The sequence below is a fragment of the Podarcis cretensis genome (assembly GCF_951804945.1).
Source record: "Podarcis cretensis genome assembly, chromosome: 8".
Classification (NCBI taxonomy): Eukaryota; Metazoa; Chordata; class Lepidosauria; order Squamata; family Lacertidae; genus Podarcis; species Podarcis cretensis.
The window spans coordinates 40,600,098-40,616,856 of NC_137177.1; the positions used below are offsets into that span (position 1 = coordinate 40,600,098).

General features: G+C 45.5%; 1 protein-coding gene across 6 annotated transcripts in view; it reads left to right on the forward strand.

Annotated features, from left to right (window-relative positions):
* Positions 1 to 16,759, forward strand: part of MTSS2 (MTSS I-BAR domain containing 2) — a 58,304-nt gene that overhangs the window by 19,047 nt on the left and 22,498 nt on the right. For all 6 annotated transcript variants that reach the window (XM_079988393.1, XM_079988396.1, XM_079988397.1 and 3 more), the window contains exons 2-3: positions 150 to 211; positions 7,009 to 7,082. In XM_079988393.1, the coding sequence (XP_079844519.1) occupies positions 150 to 211; positions 7,009 to 7,082 (136 nt within the window). The remainder of the gene's footprint in view (positions 1 to 149; positions 212 to 7,008; positions 7,083 to 16,759) is intronic.

Genomic DNA, 16,759 nt, shown 5'->3' on the forward strand with positions numbered 1-16,759 from the left:
AGATGACGGTTGGTGTTTTCACAGGAGCCCTCTGGATTCAAGATTGGCTGTTTGTTGTGTCCTGTTTGTGGGGCTGGGGTGCTCAGGCAGTGAACGCAGAGCAGTCACCTGTTTGCTCAACTCTTTCCCCCCTCCCTTCTGTGTTCCAGAGTTCCTACCCCATCTGGGAAGATTTCAACTCCAAGGCAACTAAACTCCACTCCCAGCTGCGGTGAGTTTCTTGACAGAGCTGACACAGCAACAACACAGCTGCCATTTGTCCCCCAGCCTGGTCTTCTCGCCATGTGTGTCATGAAAAGAGACTCTTGATTTCTTCTATGCTCTCAGCTTCCTCTCCCCACACCCTCCTTTCTTTAGAAAACAAACAATGTGTCCCCAGCTGGTTCAGGTTCTTTTGAAACCCCACAGGCAGTAGCGCTGTACGTAGTGAGAGTGCCCTCCAGCTGCTTTGGACTACACTCCAATTAGACCCAAATCACCTAGTCATGCTAGCTGTAGCTGATGAGAGTTGTAGTCCAAAACAGCTGGAGGGTGGCAGGTGATGGGGTAAATTTTGTATGGCAGATTATGGTTTCATCAGGCGCTCTTGGCCAAACAGCAGTGCAAGCTGGGCAAATAAGCCCAAGTGCTGTATATTTTCCAGCTCGCAGCTACTCTAGGAGTTGAGTGACACTGGCCAGAGGAATGAGAGCTGATTTTTGGATTATTGTAATCTGCTGCAAGCTACCTTGGATATCATTAGATCCAAAAGCTGGGTGGAGGTCTTCTCTCAGACGAAATGCAGTCTAAGTCGTATTTTTTAAAAACCACCCTGCCTCATTTCTATGTGGGGAAACAAAACCTGTGCAGATCTGTGTCAGTTTTTCTGAGTGTGTTATAGGGCTCAATCCACATACAGTGAAATGGGCCCAGGAAATTCTGCTGGCACCCCTGGAGGCTGTGACTACCACATAATGAGCTGGGAATGCCCTGGTTCAATGCAAAAATAAAATAACTTACTGCTTTAAGTTAAGAAGTTTTAGAAGCAATGGGGAGGGCAGAATCCTAGTAGCTTTGCTGCCAATAATGAGAGGTCCCACCCATATGGCTGCTCAGAAACAGCATAGTTGGCCCCTGAGTTCCTTTCACCTGCCATTATTACCTGAATGTCCCTCTCCACAAGAAGGTACCATTTCTTAGCATGATCTGGTGTGCATGTTCTGATCCTCCTTTCCATCCCCTTCCAGCCATCACAGAAAAGCATGTGCCAAAGCCACAGCCTCCTCCATGTCAGCCGCTTTCTAAGTGTGCCTGCTCTTTTCTCTGGAACTGCAATTCTTCCTTCTCTCCCTTTTGATAGGTTATCACTGTGATCTTGTTAGTTCTTTGTATCCTAGGGGTTTCTCTCAATACTTTTCAGACCTTGTGGCTCTTTTTCTTTTTGTAACAAAACAAAATTGAAGTACCAGCCCATCTACAGGCAAAGTGCTATTGAGTCTTTTAATGGCTCCTTTGCCTTTTTAATTAAACAGTTCCTGTTTGCAGATTTAACTCATAGCTTTGTGATTAGCACTGGTTCAAGATTAGTGGTGAGTAGCTTTTAATATCCTATTGAATAGCCTTTCTTAATTGCCTTAATATTGGTTGTGGTTCCCATGGGGAGAGGAAAGCTCCATTTATCATTTTTCTTTTTTAAAAAAATCATTTTAAAAAATAGCAGAATACATTTTTGGCTATATAAAAATGAGGGTGGGTGTGTATGGAGACACACTTACACAAGGAAATCTGTAATCCAAGCCCCCTCCCCATGGGAACAGAAACTGACCCTAGGCCGGCAATTAACCAAGTCCATTCAAGGGGCAATTAATAGGCTGTTCATAATTGATGCCAGGTAACATAAAATGGGATCATTCTATAAGGAGTAAACTTTTAATTAAAGCTTCTGAAAACCTTTCATGAACAGGATTTTCTTGTGAGTTAATGTTATAGAAGGATCTTGAGAATAATAGATAATACAATGCTATTTTAAGGCTTTGTGTGGAACCTCTATTTTCATTTTTTTTTTTTATAGTTAATTGAACAAAGTGAGTGCCTCAGCAGCACTAAAGGGTTCAAGTGAAGAATATAGCATTTTCCTGGTATTCTTTAGGGAAAAGCACCTTTCCAAACACTACTTTGTGGCCCAACCCAGTATTTGAGTAGAGCCTGCCTCAGTTTTGCCTATTTGACTATATTCAGTTAGTTTACTAAAAGCATCTGTGGCAGTTGGTTTTTTTAACAGTTACCTTGGGCATAATTTTTTCTAATGCCTTCTTTTACACATGCACACTATTATATTTTATGAGTGTGCTAGTTGCAATGAGTGGATGCCAACTGTAAGTACAATATCGGGCAAACTTGGCAGTTTCAAAGTTCTTAATCTTGTTTACTAATCAAATGTAAAATAAACATGATAAATGAGAATATTATGTAGGGCATCAGAAAAAAATCCTGTACAAATCACTCTGATCACAGTTCAAAAATTTATGGAAAACACTGTTTTCTTATGCTAGTGTTATATCACACCTGAGTTTCTTGACATTTTGCTGGAGGAAGGATAGAGTATAGTCTGGTGTTATCCTGGGATTAAAAAAACCTAAAAACTAGGGACTGTGCCCCTGTTTCCTCCACTTGCAACATCCCCTTTAGCCCAGGGTGGGGAACCATTTTGGCTCTGCAAGCCATATCCTTACCAGGATCTGCCTTGTGGTCCAAAATTGACAGGTGGGCAAGTCCATCCACCTGCCAGTCAAGTGATGTCACAAATGGCATCATGCTTCTAAGCCTGGACATTAAATTGCCTCTCAGGCAGCTGCATGCTGCTAAAAAGAAGGTTTTTGCCTTCCTTTTAGTACCACATTGCTGCTTGTGAAGTCCAAACTTCAAGACTCCAAAGCCCAGCAAATGGAGCAGGGAGCTCTCTCATGAACCCAGGTCAAGCTAACTTGATCTCCCTTTGCATCAGCTGATGGGTGGAGAGGTCAGGGGCAGTTTGGCGCATCTGTTTGGCCTGTTCCCAGAAGGAATGGCCAAACGGAGCTCTTTGTAAGCAATTGAAATAAAATTGGCAGACAGGGCTATCACCTTTGGTCCACCCCACCCCACCCCACCCCACAAAAGTCCTCCTCCCTTTCTCATGAGGCTCTTCCTCAGCTGTGCACCCTTTCTCTTCTGCCTCATCTCCTCCTTCAGTCCCTTTCCCCCCTCCTTTGCTTCAGCTTTAACCTCCTGTCCTCCAGTTTCCACCTTCCTCTCCTCCTAATTGTCATCACGCTGTAGTTTGCAGGGCTAGTGCCATCTGTCAGTGGCCTTGTGAATTACACCATGACAACAGTCTTGTTATGTGTTTTACAGCAAAAGTTGATGGATCTTGCCTTAAAATAAAGGAATTTTAGGAACAATGATACAGAAGACAAGACAGGCCATAAACTCCCACTACATCAGTTAGTCGTTCTTTTTGATCATACAGAAATAATACTCTCTAAGGAAGATCAGGAAATGGTTATTTATCTTTTAATGGCTGCCGTAATATGTATTTCACGTATAACAAGAAATAGGAGGCTACAACAAGCTTTCAATGGCTGTGAAAATGTCTGGGATTTTAGTATGATGAAGCTTACTAATTTTACTCAGACAAGAAGCAGAGTAAATTGGAAAGTTACTCAGTTGAGAGTTGAGTAAGATTTTTTGGAATTGGAAAGTATAGGAACATATATAACCCCAATGAGTTATTATGCACAATTTAACAGCACAGAAGTTGTTAATTAATGAAAGATTATCAATTCAATCTGTAAATTCTTTGTATTGATGACACAATATGGACAAGGCTTCCTTTGTGCTTGCAGGGGGGGGGGAGCAAGCAAGGGGTGCTAATGGACTTTCTCCATTACCCTTTCCCCAATAAAAATCCCTGCTTTCCCCCAAACCATTAGTCCCATCCTGCATGGCTAGTGGCCAAGGATGATAAGTTGTACTGTAGTCCCAACAATACAGGGCACCACTTAAGCTACTTGTGACTTACAGAGTCACATGATCAGGGTATTAGCTAAGCCACCCCCCCCCTTTTGTCCCACTACTCCAGCTGAAGTTGGAGCCCTGCCTCCCTGTTGCAGTGAAATAAAAGAAGTCCACACATGAGCATCATAGTGCCTAGTGTGGCTTTGATTCATTACCAGCTCCTTCCAGCAGCTAAGAATGCAAGCCCTGGCTCTCCTAAATCCCAGGTAAATGTGCCAAAATTGTGATATGTGAAGTCTCTCTTTAAGCCATGTTGCTCCTTCCCGTGCAGCAACACAGAAGCAAAGGGGCTGGTTTTGAGAGTGGCAAGGCAGTTGCAGCATCAAGAGGGAAGCTGCAGAGCCCCCTCCCCACATATCACGACCCCAGGATCCCGATGCAGTTGAGATCTCAAGAGGTTGAAAGTTGCCTCGACTGCCTTGCCTGTGAGCAGCTTCCAATCAACGCTGAGTAAGAAGGTTTCCTCCCCAGAGTTCCCAAAAGGAGCCTTGCTCTCCCCCCCCCCAGCCTTGTTCCCAGGGTCACCCCCTTGCTTTGCTTTTCCCCAAGAGTTTTTGGAATCCTCCCCCTTTCTGCTTGCCAGCCACCTCCTCTGGCATATCAAAGGCTTCTATGAAGGGGCCCTTTCAGCCCGTCCACCCTGGCTTTGCCGTCGCCGGATATGCCTTGTGCGGCTGCCCTATTAATAGCCCCCCTGGCTTCGCTGGTGTTTCTCAGCCCTCCGTGGAGCTGAAAGAGCCTCTTGTGTTCCGCTCAGCATCTCCTCAGCTGTTTGCGCACTGTGTTCCCCTTCCACTCTCCTAAAGCGCCTTTTGTGCTCATTGCCTATCTGGAGAGAGTGCTCTCTATTTCCTCCGCTTTCTCCGCACACAGAGTAACTCCACATCGGCTCAGAGCTAGTTTGGGGAGGGAGAGATGGAAGCTCTGGGCTCTGCCTAACAAGGAGTGTAGGCCAACCCATAAGAAGAAGGGGAGGCTGGACAAACTTGGCGCTTAAAGCCTTTCTTTGGGAAGAGCCTCCTCTGTTTTAATTAATTAATTGATTGGTTGGATTTATATCCCGCCTTTCCTCTCCAAGAAACCCAGGGCAGCAAACACATGTATCATTTAAAATAAAGAAACAAATTAAAAAAAGGAAACATTTTAAATCTGTTTAAAGCATTGTAAAAACAACTACAATTAAAAACATCTAAAATCAGTTGCAGTTAAATTATAAAAAAAATTCTAGAAGCAGCTAAAAACATTATTCCATCCAGTGATCTTAGAGTTACCGTATTTTTCGCTCTATAAGACGCACCAGACCACAAGACGCACCTAGTTTTTGGAGGAGGAAAACAAGAAAAAAAATATTCTGAATCTCAGAAGCCAGAACAGCAAGCGGGATCGCTGTGCAATGAAAGCAGCAATCCCTCTTGCTGTTCTGGCTTCTGGGATAGCTGTGCAGCCTGCATTCGCTCCATAAGACGCACACACATTTCCCCTTACTTTTTAGGAGGGAAAAGTGAGTCTTATAGAGCAAAAAATACGGTACTTGAAACAGTATTTTGTCAGCTACTCCACAGCCAGGGAACCACCACTGAAAAGGCCCTGTCACTATCCCAGTTACTTGGCATGCAAACTGTTTGAGGCTCAATTTCTACTGGCAGCTCTAGGTAGGGCTGGGAATGGTCTGTGTCTGAATCCCTGGAAAGCCTTGGCTGCCGGACAGTGTTCATAATGCTGCACCAGATAGACCTAGCAGTCTAATTCGGTATTGAGGCAGCTTCCTATGTTGCTCAGACTGGGGAGAGCAGGGAGTGCAAAGTCCTCGCAGAAGCTTGGGCCAGCCATGAACAGCCCACCCGGTTTCCAAGTGCTGCTGCTAAACACAGAGGCCAGAGGATGTGTAAAGAAGAGGTTGGCAGACTGCAGGGCAAGGAGCCAGCCCTGAGGTGGCCAAAGGCAGCAGGACGTCAGAGAGAAACTCAGGGAAAGGGAGGCCTAAGGGGGAAAGACAAGAATAAGGAGGGAAGGAAGGAAGCTGAAACAAAAACAGGGCAGGCAATATAGTTCCAAGAAAACTGGAAAGCTGAGGAAACATTGGTGCTGGCATAGAGTCTATTTGAGCTGGTTAAGTTCATTCTTGAGATAAATGCTGCCCATCCCCCACAAAAAGAAAATTGTAGGTTTTCCCCCTACCCTCCCAATTTCCTGGGGGCAAGGCACCTGATAGTGATTGCTGTGATTGGTTCTTTAAGATCTACCTAAGACAGGTGTGTGGTGTTTGGCTTGGCCTAGAAGTTAGGGTAAGGATCCGTCACATGCAGGCTTTTTAACATCAGTGCACATGGATGTGTCATGGGACTCTCTCCATGCCTCTGAGCCTTTTGGCACATGGAATGCTCAGGTTGCTAGCTTGGCTGTCTTGGCCTTGCAGCCAGCCTGTGTCCATAGAGCCCAGAGTATGCGCTGAAACACACAGTGTGCACTGAAACACACCATGTGCTCCTTTGCAAGGTAGGTACATGTAAGGGGGGGTGCGATGTTGGTAAAAGGTCAGCTGTGGTCAGCCCGTAGTCTTTCTGGACTGCTCTGCCTCTCAGGGACCCTGATAAGCTTCAGAGGAATTTCAAGAGTTCTCCAGACCACAGGCTGACAGTGTGGGCTTTAAATCATTTGTTAAATAGGGTAACTGAGGAGAGTTGTGCAAGAGGCACTGGATGTCCTCAAGATTTTAGAAGCAAACAAGATTCGGTTTTCTCAGAATTATTAGCCCAGTTGTACTTTTGACCTCTGATTATCTGAGTCTTGGCAGCATTGCAGGTTTAGGCCTAAGTGTTAATAATGCAGGTCTGGCCGTGAAGGGATGAGATGAGGCCGACTCACTTGTTGCACCCACCCAGCCCTTTGAGATGGCAAAATGGCTTGTGCTGTTCCTGCGTGAAGACCGCCAACCCTCTGAGCTCTCTCTCTCTCTCTGTCCTTATGTTTTAGGACTACTGTCCTGGCTGCAGTGGCCTTCCTGGATGCCTTCCAGAAAGTGGCAGACATGGCCACCAACACACGAGGTACGTTGTGGGAGCTTTTTGGACTAAAAACTAGCTGACTGCAAAACCAGCCATGTCACACAGCCAATGGCAGAGAGCAGAACAATGCCTGTGGAAAAAAACTCACCACCAAACTGGCAGGCCCATGGCCCCTTTCTGTTTACTTGTGATCACTTACAGTGCTGCAGTTACCCCACAACCTACTTTTAATCCCTCTTTGTACTCACACTCAATCTAGCCCTGTGCTTGGTTTCCACCTGCAGCAGCCAAACAGGTGCCTCTGGGAAACATTCAAGAGGGACATGTTCAAATATCAGAGATGGAGCAAGAATTGCTGTATGTGTTTCTTTCTGTTTCTGTGACATCCCCATGGGTGACCCTACTGTGGTACTAAGTTTAGTGGCTATCGCCACATCTTGTGGCAGTGAGTTCCAAAGGCTTTAAATTTTTTTAGCAATAAATATATTTTCCCGAGGAAAAATATATTAGAGGATTTGTTATGTCGCCTTCCCACTTCTGAGGAAGCATTTGAGGCAGGTCACATCAGTAATAAACAATAGTAATAAAACAGCCAAATGAGAGGGGGGTGGCAGCAGCAGATAAAATATGTGTTGCATTCTGAACCAAGTTCCAGTCAGCATCTGGGAAACCCTGAGCTTGTGGTGCTTAGAGAGAGAGATTAATTTCATGGTGGGGTCTTATGTGGTCATTGGCAATCCCCCTGCTGATCTCTGCTAATCCAGACATGCTTGTGGGATCACCATGAGGGGAAGAGCAATCATCCTGCTTTTCTAGCAATGCTCATTCGAAGGCCCTGTGATAAATAGGGCCCTCTTTTAAGTGGCACTTCCTTCATTTCTGGGTGGGTGTTACAATTGCGGGGGAAACGGGCTTCTGGAGGCAGCAAGGCAGGAGCCCTTAAAAGTTACCTATAAATGAGTTTCACTGACATTGGGCAGGTGCCATCAGTGCACCTTTTGGTTTCCCGCTAAGAATGTTTTTGTTCAGGCAAGTGGCAGTCTTTCCAGACATGTAGAAGCTGTCATGTGTTTTAATCTGGTTTAGTTTATTGTTGATATTTATTATTTTTGAATGTTTTAAATATTTGCTTTTACATGTTGTTGTTGTTGTTATTACTGATCATTCTATTATGTTTCTAAACTGCTTTGAAGGGACGTGGGTGGCGCTGTGGGTTAAACCACAGAGCCTAGGACTTGCCAATCAGAAGGTTGGCGGTTCGAATCCCCGCGACGGTTGAGCTCCCGTTGCTCAGTCCCTGCTCCTGCCAACCTAGCAGTTCGAAAGCACATCAAAACTGCAAGTAGATAAATAGGTACCACTCCGACGGGAAGGTAAACAGCATTTCCGTGCGCTGCTCTGGTTCTCCAGAAGCTGCTTAGTCATGCTGGCCACATGACCCAGAAGCTGTACGCCGGCTCCCTCAGCCAATAAAGCGAGATGAGCGCCGCAACCCCAGAGTCGGCCACGAATGGATATAATGGTCAGGGGTCCCTTTACCTTTACCTTTACCTTTACCTTTAAACTGCTTCGAGATTTTATCAAGCAGTATAGAAATGTTGTGAAAGAAAGAAGAGTTTCAGAGTGTGCCTCTTTTCCCTCCATGTAGGGGTGTAGCAGGGCGAAGTGACCTATTCTGGGCACCTTGTGGCATGTAGATCGCAGAGGTCTGCACCTGAGAACCAGTCTTGCTTGTGGCCCCTCAGATTTTTCTTGGATATGGGCATCACCCAAGCACAAATCAGCCAGGAAGCTCATGAGATGGTCTTGATCAACCTTGAGCTGACCTACATAACCCATTTTCACTGCCCTGAACTTCTTCAAAAATGAGCAGAGGGAAAACACAGCTTTTTAAAAAAGTAATCTCCTCTGAGCCTTAAAAAGACCAGGTGTAACCATGCCTCCTTGTGTACACATGTAAAGAGCCCGCCCGCCCCTTCTCAGAACTGGCATTGGGATTATATATATATATTTTCTCGCCCTTCACCCCTAAGGTCCAGGGTAGGTTACAATTAAAACAAGGGCCATGGTATGCCACAGTAAAAACTGGGTTATTTAAAGAAGGAGAATCAGCAGTAAGCCAGAGTTGGAAGGAATTGACTGTGCAGGTTAGTTTGTTGTTTGACAACAATTGATAGAATAATGTATGTGGGCAGCATTTGTGTTGAGCCATCAGTTACTGGGATAAATCTCTGAAAGCAAGCAGAGAATTGGGTAGGATGGAGCAGGTGATAAAGGAAAGCTGAGGAGGCTAGTACAAAATAAGGAGATGGAGGGAGGGCTGATGTATTCTGGAGAGATATAGGGAGCACCGGATGGAGCTTGGAAGGGAAGCAAAATGTAAATAACACCTCTCACCTGAAGCAGGATGAAAAAACTGATTTGGAATGTGAGTTAATCCCAGAATAAGGTCTGAAGACACACGAACTCACCACTTTGCTATAGCTAAGCAACCCTGGGCCTGGTCTGACTCCTGGATGGGAAACCACCTGGGAACCACAGGAATGCTCCCTTGGCCACAGAAAGGTGGGGTAGAAACATAAGAAATAAAAGGTAAAACAAAAAAACCCTACAAAGCGTTGAAAGAACCAGATGGGTCATTGGCCTGACCCAGCAGGCTCTTTATACATTCTTATGAACCTATTTATTTCCATTTTTCAGGAAAAGTTTGGTGTGGGAAGGGTTCTTCCTTTGAACGTGACTCTTTGTATGAGGGCAGAAGGGCTATGGAGCGGTTTCCTGACATCCTATTATGGCTGGTTCACTCCGGCTTTTAGACAAGAAGCCACAGCTTGTTATCTACAAACATCTAGGGAAGGGCTGTGATGAGGAAACAAGGGTAGACCTCCATATTTACTTGCACAGGCTTTCTGCACCTACTACTCAAACCCATGTAGAGATTTGCGTTTGCTGCTGAGATGATGTTTTGGGAAGATGTGGTGACGCCAGTGACCCGTGCCAGGCCAGGAGTGTATGCCTAGCAAACACATGCTCATCGGTTTGGTTATAAATCATGAGAGGGAGTTTCCCTTTTAATGCATAACAGACCACATGGCATGTGGGAAATGTCTTAAAGAAGTAGGGAAAGGGAGCAAGGTTCAAACCTACCTACCCTTGTGTGCTTGCTTTTAGTTTTAGAAGTAACCCCCCTCTTCCAAACCAGTGAGCAACACATGTTTAATGAACAGGTCCATGCCTGGCTTAGCCCAGCCTGCCACCCCCCCCCCCCCCAAGTCTACAGAATTCCCTGTTCTTTAGGTCTAGGGAATTAAGGGAAGCCTTAGTGGACAGATGTGCAGGGTGATTACTAAAGGAGGGAGCCACAGGTAATAGAAAATTCAGCCACGGCTGTGATTTGGAAAGGAGGTCAGGGGAGAGGAAAGGGAGTCCTTTAGGAGGAGGGGCTTCTGGGCTGCCTGGTAGCTTGCAGTGTGTGGCCCTTTGGAGAATTCCACAAGAGGGGAGACTGAGGCATAGATCATGCAAATGGAAAATGAGGTGGTAATACTTTTTCATCTGCGCCATTTCAGATCACAAGTGGGAAACAGTTGCATGCTTCTCAATAGTAGTAGTAGTAATTATAATTATAATTTATATTCTGTCATCTGAGCAGCTTCCAGCAAATTAAATATTAGCATGTTATTAGCATATGAGCATATACAACTATTCCTTACCCCACCCCCACCCCCAGCTTTCTATATGTGAGTCTCAGGCTGTGAATGAGAGTTGCTTAGCTCTGTAATTCTTTTTGACATCCTTGTTGCCTGCCTAGCCTGTGGGCTGCACTGCTGACTCAGACCATAGTGAATGTCCCATCTGATGCATCTGGATCTATCTTGGGAACATGGCTTCTATGCTTGAACCACATGCCTAGGACATCACCCAGTTCCATACTCTCAATTTTTCCTGCAGACTAGAACTGCCAATTCACCCATAGCTGTTTACTGAAAGAATGGCTGAATCCAATTTTTCACCATCCAGGTATTTTGTGTGGGTGGGCAGTTTCTGCCTCTGGAGGTTAGATGTCTTGGTTATGGCATGAAACTAAAAGGAACCGAATTATATAGAGGGGGACATGATAGGTAATCACCCAGAGCCTGTTGGCAGCTAGATATCATCTTCTCTTTGGGTTTCCTTCTGTCCAGCTGTTCAGCAGAGAGCAGCTGAGAGGGAAGACTTTGATGATGTGCAAAGTGTGCAGTTGTGGTTCTTTCCTCTGTAGGAAGATCAAAGCGGAGGCAGGGATGTCTCAGGTGGTAGACTTATGTTCTGTACAAATGTGCAAAAACTCATTCATGCATTTCTTTAATTGCGTACATGCAGTTTTGAGGTTGCCATTGCAATTTGAAGTTTGAGACTTTGAATAGTTGTAAGGCATACTTGCAGCTCAGCTGTTATTTGCATTCTGCTGCTGCTATGATTGAGTTTATTTTGCCTTTTGCGCATTCAGGACAGAAAGGGACGTTGAGAGCTTTTTTACGAAGTAAAGAAACCATCTAGAGAGAAAATAGAAGGTGAAACAATTTTAAATACACCCCTTTTCTTGTAGCGTTTGCTCTTTAACTCACAATGCCTTGCCCTGCTCACTGTGTTAGGCCGCTAGTGAAAACACTTCAATGGCGACAGCTTTTTTGATTCTAAAGGCAGCAGATATGTCCAGGATATTTGCTTGTGGGTCCTTGGTTCACCATAATTTGATATTTGGGGAAGTCATGGTTGTCTCTGTTGGATGTCCAGCTCCCTTTACAGGTTCCCTGTTTCAGAGACTCTTAATTTCATGTGCTTGACCGCCTGGTGCATGTGCTTGTACCACTTGGCTGTCCTTAATCAAGGCTGGCTTCATTGCCCCAAGTTTCCTGGAGTAAACAAGCAGCTAGTCCATGGGAAGGAAGCCATTGTGCCCACAAGCCTGCATCATCTTGGTATTCTAAAGCTGTCTAATGCTTCAACGTGGCAGGAAATTTGCCAAGGAAATTTACATGCAGAGTTAAAACGGTCAACAATGCAATAAAGTAGTCTGTGGCTCAAGAGTGACTTTTACTAGCACTGTGGGCTTGTCTGAAAAAATAATAATTTTGCCACATTTTCTCATGCCTTAGTAATATCTAGGGCAATGTTATATGTTATAAAAAGTGTTATAAATGTTATAAAAAGTGTTGAGAAACTTCAGTGCAGTAGATTCAAAGTGTGGTAGACATGCATATGGACTACTATCTGCTGTGCTGATAATATTTGACCAGTGGTTGAAAGACGTTCACTGGCTTCTCCAGTTCTCTACCAGGCTCAGCTCATGTTGTTTGTTTGTTTTCTACCTATAATGCCCCAAGTGGCTTGGAATCATGGCTTTTGAAGGGCTGTCTATCCTAGCGTTCCCCAACTTGGTGCCCTCTAACATAATTGGAGACAGGGCTGGACAACTCCCATATGAACTTGCCTGTATATGGAGTTGCTAAGCTCTCGGTAACACACACACACACACACACACACACACACACACACATACTCTCTCTCCACTCCACTCCACTCCCATTGCAGGGTAGCGATAGGACCTTTGCTGCAGTGGGGGATCATGCACTGCCCAATTTTTTCTCCTTCAGGGCCAAGTGAAAGCTGCCCTATTATGCTAGTGGGACACCATTAAGGACAGGTTTTTGGCTTTAACTGGTTATTAGTGCTGATTATGTTTTGCTTTTAGTTGCGTTTGTGGGCTCATTTGCTTATGACTGTGTTTTATGGCTTTTATTATGTCAACCACTCTGGGGTGCACAAATGAAGGAAATGAAGCTATTTGCTTGTTGCAGTTTAGCCTGTTTTAGTTCGTATTTTGTCCTCAGTGCTGTTTTAACAGATGTGTATAAGCTCCCTTGGAAAGGCAAGGTATAAATAATTGCAAACATAAGGTGTCCCGGAGCTTGAAGTGATCACAATATTATTCAGCTCACAATTCAAAGGCAGGCGAAAACACTGAAGTGCAAAACAATCACAGGTGGGGGATGAACCTTCCCACCAAGGGATGTGGGAAGGGAGCAGGCAGTTCTTCAGGTACCAGCTTCTAAGCAGAGCAAGGCTTTACATGTCAGCACCAGGTCTCAGAAACACACCACAGCTACTGAAACTCCAAGCTTCCAGCCCCAGTAAGTAGCCAATTTGAGCTCAGTAATTGAAGGAGAGAAAAAAATCAACTTGGCCTGGCCTTCCCATCTTGACACTGATGACTTTTGAATGCATTGACTCCCCTCCCCCACCCCATTTTAAATTTTCTTGTCTGTCTTTCCTCTTTAATGTTTCGCTGTTGTCCAAGAAGGTTGATGGGTGGGTGAGTAGGAGGTGCTGCGTCATTTTAACTTTTGTGTTTATGGCAACAAAATTCCCCAGGCGGTCTCTGAAAAGAGACAGAAGGACCTCTGGGACTGCACAGTTTTATCCACTAAGTTGTTAGTGGGGTGGTGGAAGAGGACAAGGGAAACTGGGGGGTTGCTCTGATTGCACATGTGTGGACATTGCTCGGGGGGGGGTGTTGCTAGTGAAGTTGCCAAGTGTGATTCAGAATGTGGACCACAAGAGCTCAACGTTTGCAGAAAATGCTGGGAATTTTTTTTTCTGAAAGAGATGCTAAGGATGTATTTTGTGTCAGGTGATTACAGCCATAGGGTTGGGGGCTAGGGGCAAAATGTCTTGGCAACTCTAAGAGGAAGCAGCACTCCTGGTCAGAACCGGGAAAGGGGGAACAGGAGGAAATGATTTCTCCCTGTCAATGGCTGTGATCTGCAGCAGAAGCCCCGTTCAGCAAGCTAAGGAAACAAGCAAAGGAAGTGAGTCATCCTCCTCTGTCTATTGCTGCAGCTGCACAGCGGTGGCTCTGGAGCCAGGATGACCCCCCACCCCCAGTAAGAAGGGGTGTGTGAAGTGCACCACTGTTATGGAGGTAGTGCTGGTGTCTTTCCATCCTCCATGGTTGGGAGCAAATTCCAAAAAGCAACAGAGGGTCAATCACAACAGTGTCACCTTCTGATGCCCCAACACTAAAGAGTGTTGCTCTGGAAGGTCAGGCTCAACAGACTGCAGGACCAGAACCATAAGCACAAGCAGACTTGCGGAGAATTAGCTGGCCTCATCTGAGGTCAAGAAGGAAATGGTCTTGGGCTCTTGGAATGTACGAGAGAGATGACTAAAGCGCAGTGATCGTGCTTAGCATTGAGCAAGGCCACTTGGCAAATCATTGCCTAGTAATCCAAGACTAGTAAAAGGAACTGGGTCACTGGTAGGACACCTGGCCCTCACAGGTACCCTACCTTTAAGAGCACCTTTTTGATCAAAAGTTTGAAATTGATTAATCTCTGTTTGATTAAAAACTTTGCAGCTCGTCCCATTCGCTCCCCCCCAGTTGATAGCTGACAGGTCAGGCCAACTCATGGACTGAATGAGCATCAGGTGCCTCACCCAGAGCTGGATGAAAGATGTCTTTCCAAACAGTGTGGTGGCTGGCCTGCTTTAAAGGGCTGTTTTAAGGAGTAGGGTTAGAGAATGCATGTCAAGTGCTCTGGGGCAGCCTCCAAAGATCCCTTCCTAAAGGCTGTGTCTTGGAGACTCCCTGCAACTTTTGCCACTTCCTGGCCAGCTCAGGCTGGCCAGCAGAAGGTGAACTGTTTTGCAGTGCCTTATATCCTGCTTTGAAGAGGGGCAAATTTCTCTCTGCAGCTCACGCAGTGCTGCATACTGGTGTGCGTGCAGATCCCTCATTAACCTGGATTCATCATGCTGGCTGAGTTGATCATGGTCTGTTGCATCCACTCTTAACTTCCTCCCTCCCAGTACCTTTGAGGGGTGGATCTGCCATTCCCAGGTGACACTGGGTTCCTCTGATGTGTGATTTCTGTGCATTCGTCTTTCCTGGCACAATTGCGTGCCTTTGCCTCATTAATCTTTCACAATCATTCTGCTTCGGTGTTGTGGGAGTACGCAATGTGTTCTTCCTAGGAAGTGCTTAAAAGGAAGGATTGAGAGGAAGACACATCCTTCGGGGGCACTTTTTATGTATATCTCAAGGAAAACAGAAGGTAGTCTAGATCCTGGAGCCACCTTTGCCAAGTTGGTGCCATTCATGTTTTGGGAAGTAACTCCTAACAGCTCCAGTCAGCACAGGTATTGTAGTCCAAAGCATATGGGGAGCAACAGATTGGCGAAGGCTCCTATAGAGCAGCAATTCTTCTTCTTTGGCGATCACTCATAGCCAAGTAAGATTGTCTTCCATGACCACGGTCTTAACAGTGAGTCCGTAAGTGGCTGTGGAGGCCAATTCTGGATCCACACGTCCTTCCATAGTGGGGACGTAGGTTTCTGGGCGGGAGTTGATCATGGTGAGGATTTGTCAAAGCTGCCTTCCTCTTAGCTCATTTCTCCCTTTCGTCCTGACTTCGTGCTTCTTTAAGGTCAATGACACCTTTAGTAGAGGCTGTTCTCCAATTGGAGCACTCATAGCAATTACAGCACATGTGACCAGGAGCAAGCTGAAATGGAAATGAGCAGAAAGAGACAGAAATCACCTCTGGCTGTTAGTTTCTGGCACTATCAAGGGCATTTAGCTGCGACCCACAGGGTGCCATCTCATCTTGCGTAAAGGCCCCTAAAAATGCATGTTCATGGTCATTTTAATGAGGCTTGCACTAGATAACTTCTCATTGGATTGGGCTCCCATGTGAATTAGTGTATGTGAGCATTTTTCTCTCCATCAAGCAGCAGAATGCCCCATAATCCATGCTTTGTGAGGGATGCAGTTTGATGGGCGGTTCCTATGAAAGACTGTTCCATCCATTCATATCCTCATGTTCAAGGCTCAGAGAGAGAGAAAGAGAGGGGTCAGTGTCAGTGTGGTTATTGCTACCCCCAATGGACAAAATCTGAATTGCTCTGTTCTCCATCAGGCAGGGCCCTCAATCTAGACTTGGAGCCAATTGTTAGCCTTTGATAGTGATAGCCTTTAACTCAAAGGATATTCTAGAGCTGGGAGGGAAAGGCAGAAAGGAGCAACCAAAATTATCAAAGGGGCCGGACTAATCAACCCCATTTGCAGAAAGGTTGCAACATTACAATGCAGCTCAGACCTCACCATGGTGTATTTATGGGTGAAGTTAGGGGGTGTGCCCCAAATGCATTCCCCTCCACACACCTTCTTAACATCAAAATGCATTTGTTTCCTAATCTCCCAGTTTAGAAAGATCCTTCTGATGCTCTTTAAGTTGCAAACACAGCCTCTAGCTCCACTGTGTAAGAGGAAAAAACCCTTTCTTTTTAATTGAAACTCTTGTGAACATTTTACTAATTTGTGTAAGATAGGCTATTGCCAAGTAAGTCACTCTAGCATGAATGGAATCCTGGAACAACCTTTGGCAAGGGGAAGAAGTGTTTGTGAGATGAATTGGGTGGGGGGAGTGTTACAAGCCCACTGGAGAGTCCATTTTCACCTGTGAAATCCTGAAGGGGAAGATGTTGCCCCAAAGTAATGTTTCATAAGAGCTTCTATTATTCTGACTTTTCAGTACCATGTAATGCCTGGAGATAATAGGGGCTTCTGAGGAGACTAGAGAGAAAGCCAGATCTGGGACAGTGTTCAGGAGATCCATTTTCCCTCAGAGAAGGTGGCGGCAGAGCAGGGATGTCCAGAGAGGAGGAACTGAGTCTCA